Source organism: Haemorhous mexicanus, chromosome 7, assembly GCF_027477595.1.
Source record: "Haemorhous mexicanus isolate bHaeMex1 chromosome 7, bHaeMex1.pri, whole genome shotgun sequence".
Classification (NCBI taxonomy): domain Eukaryota; kingdom Metazoa; phylum Chordata; class Aves; order Passeriformes; family Fringillidae; genus Haemorhous; species Haemorhous mexicanus.
Genome location: NC_082347.1, coordinates 28,272,089 through 28,284,795, shown reverse-complemented (window position 1 = coordinate 28,284,795; position 12,707 = coordinate 28,272,089). Strand labels below are relative to the sequence as shown.

Below are 12,707 nucleotides of genomic sequence, written 5' to 3'. Positions count from 1 at the left end.
TTTAGAAAGAAAACAGTTTTGGAAATTTTGAAAAAGTTACAGTAGCATAAACTCATTTGGAAATGCAATGAATGGAAGGAATATCAGGGATATTAGGAAGCATTCTTTTATTAACCTCTCTGAAGTTCTTTATATCATAGACATAAAAAAGCCTCAACACTTGGAAAACTTTTGGTGGCATAATTTTTTTTTCTGGTCTTGTTGTTGTTGTTTTGTTAGGTAAGCTAAATGGCTAAATAGATGTACATATATACACTACATGAAAGGGTTTGTTTCATTCTTAGGAAATCTGAATTTCAACCTTATTTTTTGTAAAGCATTTTCATGAAGATGAAACACTTGTTGAGAAGCCCAGCCTGAACTTCCATTTCCTTTAGTTTGCCTCTGAAAAGCAAGTAAGAAAAGGGGTAGTTTCTAAGATCTGGGCTATGAAGGACAGAAGATTTGTTTTTTCTCTGAGGGAGGGGCAAAGAAGCTGTAATAATATATTAGCAATTTTTATTGCCACCTTTAGCATCCTGCAGCTGTCAGAGAATTGCATTTCAGTTGCAGAACTTATTTATTGTGTAAAAGTGGGGACATTCTGATTGCTCACTGCTTATGTTCATTGTAAACAAGCAATAACAAAATTGCATACTGAAAACTACATTTTCAGTGTATAGTTAAGCCAGTAAAATCTATTTTAGGCTCTCCTGTCCTCTGCCCTTAAAAGAGGCAAGATGAGGAGGAGATGATGCGTTGGTAGAACTACACTGACGTGCTTGTGTGAATTGTACATCACACATTTTAGCAGACACCCAAGGGGTGAGCATAAATAATTCATGAGAGAGAAAAGGATGCTCTTTGTGCCTGGCTGCACACCTCTGTGCAGGGCACCAAAGTGCTTCTTGCATAAAGAGTGATGTGGAGCAGTCTTTTACTGGAGTAGAGTTCAGCAGAAAGTCCACAGGAAGTGGTTGTGGGGAAGATGGTCCCATCCCAAAACACTTAGAGTGGAAATTAGGAACTGCTGCCAGTATTTATAGAGAATCAGTCCTTTCTTAGTTACCTCTGCTGGGACCATTCACTGGTCAGAAATGCTGCAGAAAAGATCAAAGATGCAGCATTCTGCCATCAGCTGGGAACAGATGCCAGAGAAAAATGGGATAATCAGAAAATGAATGACCTAGGGTGAACAGGAAGCTTGTTTAGGTTTATGAATTTCTCAAGCAGTGCAGCAACAGTCATTGTTGATAGAATAATCAGTGGCAAGTCTATACAAAGTGTCTGATAATCAGAACTGTAAATTAGGGTATAATTTTAAAAGCCAAAAGCCAAACTTCAATGCCAAGTTATAAAATGACATAAGTCAGTTTTTATTGCCTTCAGAAAGATCTGACTGATACCTAGGCCTAGGCCTGCTCAGCTACTGAGAAAAGCCTGTCCAGGTATAAATTTTATGATGCTTTAACAACAGTGGTGATGTGGACCTTCTCATTTTTAGGGTACTTAGCAGTAGAGAGGGTTAGAGAGGTATGGAGACTGTCATCTGCTGTTTGGATTCGTTCTTCATCTACAAGTTAGAGCTACTGTCTACTTCTGTACTTCTGCTCTCTCATAAATTCTATAAAGCCTGCATTACTCAGCTGAATGTTCTTTTGCTGTGGGGTCATTAAGTAGGATACCTCACCTTGAGGTGTGTTTAGAGTGTAAATATTCACAGTCATTTAAGTTCAGGTTCATCTGAGAAACTGTTACACAAAGCAGTTCAATACTTTGATAAGTGCTAATGCTGTGCCTTTGCTGCAGTCAGTTTTCTGCACAGAAATTATTTCTATCATGTTAACAAATTTAAATCAGAGCAGTCTCACACTGAGGTGACATTCATCATGGGCCAGAAACTTGAAAGAAAAAACATATTTTCATTTTAATGAAAGTGTTTTGTTGTCAAGCAAGTGGCAAACTTGACAGTTTTGAGAAGTTAATTTGAGCTGTTCTTGAGTTAACTCTAGTAAAGTCAGGGCTAGGATTTCATGAACCTGTTTCAATTTTGTTCTGGCTGATGGCACCATGGTCTCAGATGTGCCAGTCAAAGGCAATGAGATACAGCATTGCTCTCTCATATGCAGCTCATGCAACAGGAACAGCAAATCTGTTCTTTTTAAAGATGATAACTTTTGGTACATGTGTGGTGTAGATGAAAAAGGGACTGCAATATTTCCCTATCTTCATTTTATCCCATTGCTCATTTCTTTAGCATGATAATTGTGCACTGAATACTTTTTCTCGACTACTGATTCCTTCAGTTTATTACAGGAGGAGCTCTGATGATTTCTATATATAGGTTGCTTCAAAATTTCCATTATAAAAGCTCTTCTGAACCCTTTAGAGAAATGCTGACACTATTATTATCATGTCCATGATACGTCTTTGGATTCTGGCAAGAAGAAAGCCTTAAGGTTAGAGAAATGTCTCTTTTTTGTTCCCCAAAAAGCCACTCAGCTATAAGCTGTTACATCTCTATTTCTCTTTGTTCACATTACTTCAGAAATTTCTGGCATCAGAAAAAATAATAACACCAGAATATTCAAAGGACTTGTCTAAACTTGGAAATTGTGAACTGTGGCTTTTAAATCTGATATTTTGAACTAACTTCACATGTATGCACTTAACTTTTATACTGAGGTAAATAGAGATACAGTTGTAGCAGTAACAAGGAGAGGGTGTTAATGTGTGGCTGTTTCAGAGTTTTCCTTCTTAACAACAAGTTCTTCTGAGGCCGAACCACAGGAAATCCCCAGGTGCCTGTGGCACTCTGCAGGAAGGATGGTCTGGTCTCTTCACTCCCCTTTGCTGGGCACATCCTTCCCTGTGGTCAGCACAGAAGCACAACACAAACAGCTTTTGTGGAGTATCTGGTCTCTTTCCCTGCAAGTGCTTTGTGCTGCAGCCTTTGGTAGAACAGACTCAGAGCTTTCCCTTTGCACTGCGCTCCTTTCAGAGCACGGAGGGCGCAGACAGAGAAAGTAAGGTCGCACAGTCACCTGTAAGTTTTTCACTCCCTGACTTCTGAGTGCTTTACTGTGGTCTCCATACACTTAAAATCAGTTTTGCTGAGCAAAATGACGTTTATTGAAACAACTGTATTGGTAAAAGTCACAGCCTTGGTAGAGGTACGCTGGTATAATGTCCCTCTTTTCACATAAAAATGTGATAATGGTGTAAAACATGTTTGTACCTCTTGCCTCATGGAGATAATTTAATGTTTGTACCCTTTCTTTCAGTTGCATGCTTGAGGATTTCAATATACTGAATTTACAAAGAAAAACCCTAAAAAATACAGTGTATTTTTTCCTTTGGAAGGAGAAAGAACTGACTACCAGAGGACTATTTAGTTTAGTAGGGAAGAGATGCTCAATGTGGCAGAAAACTGAAAACAAGTTAATTTTAGAAATTAGACATTGATTCTTAGCAAACAGAATTATCAGACTAAGTCTTCATGTCTGTGTGAAAGGTGGGCTCTATTCCAACCAAAATTATTTAGTTCAAAGCAAGGGATGATTAAGGAAATTCATTGGCTTGTGATTAGGGTCAGACTACATAATGCAATTCTTTCTGTTTTAAAAATCCTGTTATTGTTCTCTTGATGCAATATATACAATGCTTTTAAAAATTGAAATTTAGCCATCCATTTTCTCATCTGGGATCAATAAGACATTTCTTGGCATCCATTGCTTGCACTTCAGGCTTTTAGAAGTGCTCATCTTTGTGTCTCACAGCACACCTGAGGGATGCACAAATAGCCTGTCTGCGCCTAAATTGCTGTTGCTGAAGTGAATTCACTGTTGTGTACTTCTGTCCTGACTCACAGCAGGCAGCACTGGAAGCAGATATTGGTGCCAGAGAATCGGTTTTGTATTAAAATAGCGGAAGCCAAAGCTGTTGGACTACAGAGCATTAGTCTCTCACTGATATTGCACTGGCATGCAAATGTTAAAATGGTTTTGTAAAAGCTTAATAACATTTAATTTGTAACCTGGAACTTCAGAACAAGAAGTCTTTTCTGCCCATTTAAAAAGCAAGATTTTGTTTTCCCATACTGCGGTGAACTGGTAACAATTTCAGGTTGGGTGCTTCAGCATAGCCAATTTTTGCTCAGTTAGGGAGCTGGGTAAGAAATTCAGGCTTTGCTTATGAGTGTGCTGTCCCCTCATGAAACACAGTTCTGTATTTGACTCTGTGATGCCAAAAGTTCATTATCTGGAATTCACTGATTTAAAAGTAAATAGTTTGAGCCACAACAGTGACACTGCTCAGAGCAACACAAGCACTCTAATGCACTAATACAGAGGAAAAATAGATGATGAGGATGCAAAGGTACTGCTTGGGTTTAAGTGCAATGTGAAAGGTGGGTCAGCAATTTCAGAGCAGGTACCCTCAATCCACATCTTGAGCAATAGTAAATGAAAAGAAAAACAAACTGGATATGTGAGATAGTTAAAAGTAAGAACGCATGACGCCTTCATGAAATGACAGTCCTTACTGCTCTAGTTTGTACAGTAGCTCCCTCATTGTTATGAATAGCAGAAGCTAAATCCATAGATGATTTCAAATTTTCTTGCCTTGTTATATGATGAAACATATCATGCATTGATGGATTTTTTTTTTCCTTCACTAATCCTCATTTAATTTCCAGTTCAAGGTGTCTCTAATAAAACTCTGGATATGGTGACTAAATGTTGCATATTTGATTGTTTCCTTCAGTTCAGAGTCTTCAATATGAATTTTTCAGTGCCATGTTTAATTTTTACAAGCTTGTTTGTTAAGCTTTTTCCATACTGTAGCACATCAAAGTAACACAGGTTGTCATTTCAAGGATCTTTTCAAGAATTGCACCTTCACAATGATTTTTTCCCTGCTCCTTCCACAGGACGTTACCCCAAACTTGTGTTTCATTTTGAACTCAAGAGAAACATCTTATACTTCATATTAGAGACATATGTACCATCAGTCCTTCTGGTTGTGCTCTCCTGGGTGTCATTTTGGATAAGCCAGTCATCGGTTCCAGCCAGAATCTGCATAGGTGAGAAGCTGATAAACCATCCCAAACCAGGGGCTGGATCATTGAGACTCCTTCTCTATTGCACGTACTTGGCCTCCACGTCCTGAAGTTGCAAACACTTCTGAGTTTATGGAATTACTTTTTGGGTTTGCCATACTCAGTGCATCGTGTGGATTCCCCTTAAAGCCTTGCTCTTCTTTAACTAAGAAAAGTGCCTTTGGCAGCTACAGGAAGGAGACTTACAGGCAGGGGAGGCCACTGAAAGCAAAGCAAAAAACTGTCATTTTGGAAATAATTTAAACATATTCAAATACATGGCATGCACAGACAATTGTGAGGCTTTTGTGAGGTCTCACGATACATACTAATTAACACATGAATAACAAGAGAATTATAAGAGATTAAATATAATTAATTTCAAAGAAAGGATATTCTGAAAGGGAAAGAATGCAAATCAGGTTTGATCAGGCTGCAGGTGGGATGGAAAAAATACTCCTACAGAACAGGGAATAAAGAAGGATTTCACATTGAATGAGGCCAGTGGGCAACTACACTGAGAAAAACGATATCTGAATATTTTAAAGGGACCTTTTGCATAGATTTGCAATAATAATGTGTTAATCATAATTATACATTCTGTGACACCAAAATCTCTCTCATTTTAATTTCTAGTCTTCTCAGCTTTGCTAACATTTTCTGTTACTCTTTTTAAGCATTTAACTTAAGAGTCACAAGTTAATTTTAAAGTCTTCTTCCTAAAACATGACCCATTAAATGCTGTGGTATCCTAGGAGTTTCAGGTCCAGGGAGAACGCTCCTGCAGTAGGGCCCTTGCAGCAGAGGTTCTCAGTGCCACCTGTGTTATACTAGAACATATATTTTTCCATTCCACAGGTGTCACCACAGTCCTTACCATGACAACACTGATGATGGGAGCCAGGACTTCACTCCCAAATGCTAATTGCTTTATTAAGGCAATTGATGTGTACCTTGGTATCTGCTTCAGCTTCATCTTTGGAGCATTGTTAGAGTATGCTGTGACTCATTTCTGCACTCTGCACCAACTCAGCTCAAAGGAGCTTCCAAAGGTAAATTAATTATTTGGTGTTGTCCTACAAACTGGATTTAAATTGCATTTGCTAAAAAGAATGAATTATCTTAGCACTAATGGTAAATGTATTTAAGGTAGTTTCTTTTTTAGAATTAGGGCAGGGAAACATAATAATCTTGAGAAAAAGAAAGAAATATTTGTATACCTGGAGCTTTTCCGGAAGAGACCAAACACACTGAAGTACTCATCCTTCTCTCTTTTGGTATGGGCTTTATGGCCACTTATAAAATGTTCTGGATGTCTCACCAAAATCACAGGCACTTCTTGTCTCCCAGGCAGTAACATTTACTCACAGTTCAAAAACTGGGCCGAGCTTGGTGACTTGATCCTACTGCAATATGCAAAAAAAAAGAGTTTATAGCATTCCATTTATGGAACCTGCACATGCATGGAACATGAGTCAGTCTCCTGGCAGATGTCTTCATGTGCTGGGTGTATCAGGTCCCTGTAGCTTCCTGCTCTCACCTCCTTCAACAGCTGCACCTGAAGTCAGACTGGGATCCATTTTCCCTTCTGCATCTTTATTATCACAGTGCTTTTGTGGCTCTAAAGAGTTTCTCAAAACTCTGAAATACTGTGAAATATACTTAAAATAAAAATGGATGAAATCAACATAAGTATTTTTTGAGTCTGATGGTTGCTGAAATAATGAGGACAGGTTCATGAAGAGGTTTTGTCACATCTTCCATCTCCAGTGTATAGCGGTGCTTTCATAAGCAAGGAAAAATAAATCACAAGGAAGCTGAAAGATGATTGTCTTGCAGCTTTTAATTATGGAACTGAACCTAATATGCATGATAAAGAAAATTTTAAGCAGCTTATGAAATTTCTGGATTAATAGAAAAAAGTAAAACATGGAAAATGAGAATAACAGGAAGAAAAAAAAAAAAGGCAGAAAGAAGTTTGGTTGAGTGCTGTAGGGATAAATGTCCAGAAGCAGAAAGATTGTTAACTGTTTAAGCCAAATTAGAACAGAGCATCACAAATGCCTAAGCAAAGCTCCTCAATATACTCAAGAAACAGGATATTGAGCTTAAGTGGAGGAGCTTCAAAACCTTTTGAAAATCAGGCAATACGTGGGTGGGGGGGTTATGTCTAGATAGTTCATCAATTAATATGAGATTTTGGCTGTTTGGATGAAAGAGAGGTTCTGCAAATGCACAAGAATATGTTAAAAGCTGTTGTTGGGTCTAGGTGTGTGGAGAATGACTGCAAAATGGACACAAAGCTGAGGCACCCCAGCGGGTTTTATGAGAGAACGTCTGTTGGGGATTGTCTGCAAATGGGCAAACACTCATTTCGAGTGAGGATTTGAGTGGAAAGCTTACAAGTAATTTTTATTGGCAAGGTAACAGCAGTGACAATTCCCTGTGAGCATATCCATCTTGTGAAGTAAGTGGTTGTCATTTTGCTCATAGTGTACAGGAAAAAAAAGCTGCTTGGAGGTGCGGGTAAGAAAGTAAAGTGTTTCAGTGCTTGGATGATTAAGCATCTTTGGATCTGTGAAGGGCACTTATGTTGTCCTTGCCTTCACCTGCCTCTGTCAGATTCCCTTTCATCTGGAGCAGGTACTCATGCTTGCAGATGGGGTAGACATGGGAACTTCAAAAATGTGCATGGAAGTATGTGGAGGTGCAGCCGTAAAATGAGAAAGGAAAGTTTTGTGATGAACTTAATGACCAAAAGAAATAGTCTTTCACTTCAAGCTTGTTTCCTGCCTTCTGCTGGGCATCAGGAGTGAGCAAGCAAGCCAAGTGTACTTCTTGCCCACACAAAGCTAGGGGTATAAGAGAAGGACCAGTTTGGTCCTAGATCAGCTTGCCTCTCTGTAGAATAAGGAAAATGCTTGTCATGTCCTTTTCCTGCTATAGCCAAGGGCAAGCACCGCTTACTGATCTGGGTGTCATGGAGAGCACACCTGACTTGTATTTCTCATTTCTTGTTATAAAAACAAAAGCATCACAAGGACAAAAATACCAGCTAAAATCTCATGTCACTGTCTAGCAGGTACTTAGCAATTTATGTGTGAGTATCGTCACTGTGAATGTGTTGTCCTCATTATCATATTCTCTTGTGGACACAGGTTAATTGGAAATCTCACATCCCAGTTTGTTATTCCCGTATGTGAGCTGATAGAAAATTTGCACTCAGAATTATGTAAATAAATGTAGGAGGTGAAATGGAAATGTCACCCTCTGTCTTGTATAGGAATTCGTTTACTCACTTGCTTCCCGCTTTGCTCTTTGAAGAAGTTGGGCACAGGCGTATCAAACCCTTCTGAAGCCCCTGAGATCTCCAGTTTAGAACATAAACTGGTGAAAGAGCTCGTCATATCCATGCTCCTGCAATGCTTCACATCATGTGAAGGACCCAGAGAGACACCTTCAAAGCTAATGGTAAAAGCAGAGGAACCACCTGCTGCAAGGGAGGTCAGGCAGAGTGTGCCATTCACATCAGCTCCAGAACAGGAGGCTGCTTCAAAGGAGAGGTTGCCTCTCCTGAGTTTCTTCTGTTTTGTACAAAGGCATTAATTGTGTCCTCTTGCAAAACACAGAAACGTTCCTTGTCTTTTACCTAAACCTCCACCGTTAAGGCAGAATGGAGAATAGTTTGAAAACTGAAAATGATTTTGTAAGTGTGATGTTCAGCCTCTGTGGTATTTCTGTGTAAGCCTCATGCAGTCTTTATGAGCACCACATAAGCTCCAGGTGTGCAACACTCTGGGTTGAAATATTTTTAAGCTTGAGCAGCTTTATTACCCAGTGAAAGTGACAACTTTCCTCCAGTTCTTTTGGCTCTTGGATGCCAGCAAACACTTCACTCAGTGTAAACAGCAGCCCCACTATTAGGTGTCATAGACGGTGCTTTTTGGGTGATGTGCAGCATCTTTCCTGGATGGTACTGATTTGGTATCTAAACAGAGCCCTCCTTAGTGCCAGCTGCCATTTCCTCATTGACAGCTGGCATCCAGAAAAAGACCTAGTATGACATTTAAAACTGGAGCCACAGCTGAACACTCACAGCACAATTTCTTTTTTTGATACAGTGTAAACCAGCTCAGTCTTTCATCATGCTCAGTTCTTCATAACAGTCTGGAAAAGTCCCTTGATAAATCCACTCTATAAGACTGCAGCTTTTTATAAATTAGCAGGTATGGTTCTCTAGACCAGCTCTCTCCTTTCCAAGCTATGTGATACAGCACTTTGGCTGTAAACTCCCTCTGCTTTGCAAGAGCCCTGCCTTGTTGTACTGCAGATCGAATCCTGTACATATGCCCTGCTTACGGTATTTTCTGCTCAAGTGAGAACTGCCCCTTGGGGAGCTGAAAGGAGTCAAGAGCAGCCTCATAACACATCAGCCTCCTGGGAATCGCTCACACGCCCTTGTGAGGAGGGAGAAGTGGCACGTACACAATGTCCTTTCATGCTCTGAAATAAAACTAATTCAGAACAACCGATAGCCAGCCCCACCTGAGAGAAAAATAGACTCTTAAGCTGAGCAATGCCCCAAATCCTGAAGGTTTTGAAGTGCAGATGTCATAATGAAAAATGGAAGCAGGGGAAAAAAGTCGGAACTCTTCTGTCAGGTTCCTTTATTTTATTAACCTTTGAAGTGCTGAGAGCATTCATTAGGCTGTTGCTCCGGTGCCTCATTTCAAGTGCCAGGCACTGCTGACAAAGGCTCCTCTGCCATCCCCAGCACTCCCCTCAGCTGCCTGGACTTTTTGAAGCAGAAGAGAGAGATATTTATAACAGTCAGGCCTCAAGTGAAAACTTGAGGTTTGAATTTTAGTACTACCTTGGGGATTATTTAAGGTTCAGACTGGAGTTTTATGGATTGATCCTCTTAATGCTTTATAGGCAGATTTTTGTCCCAGCTTTTCACAGAGGTGTGGGGGGGGCATGTGGAGGATGACCAAGGTTTTTTTTTGGTCATTGTATTTTTAGGATGATATGTGTGTTGAGCTATGTTTATCTCTCAAATAAAATATCCCCCCCTTTTTTTTTTTTAATTGAAAATGGAAAGCTGCATTAATCCCTTTTCTACTGCCATTTGTTCTGCTTCACTGACTCACAGCAGTTTGAGGACATTGTTCAGACTCCACTGTAATTTTCAAGGGTGTCAGTAATTTTAGATGAAGAAGACAGGCTTGTGCTGTACACATGCACCCTGGGCAGAAGAGCAATTCTGTACTGGCATGGAGACCACTTAGGTGGCTTAATTGGCTCTCTTTGACTTTAATAGCTGGGGTATACCTAAATGAGCTTTTTGTCTGGCTGCACATGGGGATGTATATCTTAACCTTTCGAAAGTTTGTCCTTGTGTAAACTGTTTCTTTTCATGATGCAAATGGAAAAAAGCAAGTTGGCCAGAAAAAAGAGATTCTGCCTTCTACACTTCACAAATATTTTTTTTTAGACTTGTCTTACATTTATGCCTCCTATTGATTCGGGGGTGATAAAACTATCATGAGAAAATAAAAATTATATATATGTCTACCTGAATTAAAATGATCCCTCCTCAAAGTATACATAATAAGGTTTAGTTTAGATACAAAATTTGAGCCAGTCTTTTGTAGCTTGTTTCTGTTGGTGTCTCTGCAATATCCCAAGCCAAACTGAATAACCCAGAAATTCCAAGGAAGTTTTAGAGCTGAAGCTGCAGCTGATGTCTAATCCTGTGTCCTCTGAGTCAGTAGCAGAAAACCCACTGACTTCAAAGGGTGAAAATTTCATACATGAACTTTATGGCTCTGAGCCATTTCTAATCAGAGAAACAAAACCCACCAGAAGGCTTATACAACATTCCCCAAAGACCTGTTTTGATGCAGTGAAGCACATAGAAATATTCTTAACCCTAGCATAACTTTGAACTTAGAGCATGGGTTTCAGGACTTGACAGAAAGTATCACAAGCTGTGATTATTAAGTCAGCTGTGGTTGGGGCTTCTCCCTCTTTATTTTTAAAGTCACTTGATTTTTATTATAAAGCACCAGAATGAGGTAGCCAGTTACACACAAGGAGAGCATCTTGTATCCTGGGGTGCTTGATTTCGGGTGCAGCCACCTCAGCTGGCTGGTCTGGCAGCTCCCCACCCTCTCCATCTCCAGGCTGGGGCTTTGCCTTCACACTTAGTGCCTGGGCACTAAGCTTTGCCAGTATTTGCCCTGAGCAGAAGACAGTTTACTGTTGTGCCTCTCAGGGATTTGCTGCTATCTTAAGTAAAGTTCTTTGTCCATATTTGGACAAATCCAGATTTGCTTGACAGTGCTTCAAAAGTTTTTGCTGTATAGCATTGCTTAGGTCAATGCTTTCCCCATAAATGGAGGCTTTGAGAGCTGAAAGGAACTGCCTGGTGCCTGCAAGTGCTTGTCCTTGAAGTCGAGGAGTGAGACTGAGGAGGAGTCAGAAGAGAAATCCCATTTGCTGCAGCTCTAAATAAACAGGTGATGAAACATGCACTGAAGTACCTGCTGTTGTGTTCCCTATCAGATTATTGATGATGATGATGAAGAAGAAGAGAAGAATGGAGTCCTGGCAGCAGTGACAAACAGTTGCAGTGCCCCTGACCATACGAACAAGGCCGATTCAAACGAAAGCAAACAAACCAGCAGTGACAGAAAAGGGGAGAGAAATCAACACAGTGGGTGTAGTTCAGCAATGTCAGTAATGAAAAGACTTTTCTGTATCTTTGACTGCTTCCATGTTAAAAACCCTTACCACATAGACAACTACGCCAGATTCTCTTTCCCGTTGTCATTCATCATAATTAATGTACTTTATTGGGTGTATTATTTGTATTTCTAAATATTTTATTTTGCAATATTAGTTTAAAGTTTAGAAAGAGGACATGGGAGGGTAAGTTGTGGAAGAATGGAGAAATTACATTTGGATAAAGGGATGTAAAAGGACATGCCACCTTCTCAAGTGTGTCTGAAAATTTTGTTAAGTCACTTTTATGCATTTAAATGTTTGTCATCCAAAACTGGCTTTGTATTAGTATGCATGTCCCAAACTACTTATCAAAGGCCAGTAAGTCCTTTTTTTAATATTTAATGCTCAACTTTGTAAAATCAGAGTTTTATTATACTTGTTTCTGAACTCCATTGAATAAATGTAAAAATGAAATGAAATGTTGTTTTCCTTTACTGCTTTCTGTGCTCAGTTCCTTCTAGTTTTGTCAATTATGCATACATTTTCCAGATTATATAAGAAAATGTTTAATTGCAGATCAAAGTGGTTTTGCTGTGTAGCAAGAAACAGTTCTGAAGACACGAGCTACCAACACAAACAAATAACCTGCTCATCTTTGTAAGGTCACAAATATGTATTAAGATCCCTCTACATCTTTAGACACAACTCCCATAGTCACCAGTGGCTTTTCTCAGCAAGTGCAGGGCAGACTACAGAAATGGACTGGAGCCAAAAGGTTTAAATCCAGAGAGATGTATTTCTCTGAGTGAGGATTTAGTTGTTCACCAATCCTTAATGGAAAATGGTAATTTATCCTGACATTTATGCTCTGTACTCTGCTCAGTCACAACTACCTGTGTAA

General features: G+C 39.6%; 1 protein-coding gene across 1 annotated transcript in view; it reads left to right on the top strand.

The window, feature by feature from the left end:
- Nucleotides 1-12,285, top strand: part of LOC132330206 (gamma-aminobutyric acid receptor subunit pi-like) — a 55,988-nt gene extending 43,703 nt beyond the window's left edge. Inside the window, exons 7-9 of the mRNA XM_059852284.1 lie at nt 4,910-5,062; nt 5,936-6,129; nt 11,645-12,285. Of these exons, the coding sequence (XP_059708267.1) occupies nt 4,910-5,062; nt 5,936-6,129; nt 11,645-11,959 (662 nt within the window). The 3' untranslated portion in view covers nt 11,960-12,285. The remainder of the gene's footprint in view (nt 1-4,909; nt 5,063-5,935; nt 6,130-11,644) is intronic.
- The last annotated feature ends 422 nt before the right edge of the window (nt 12,286-12,707 follow it).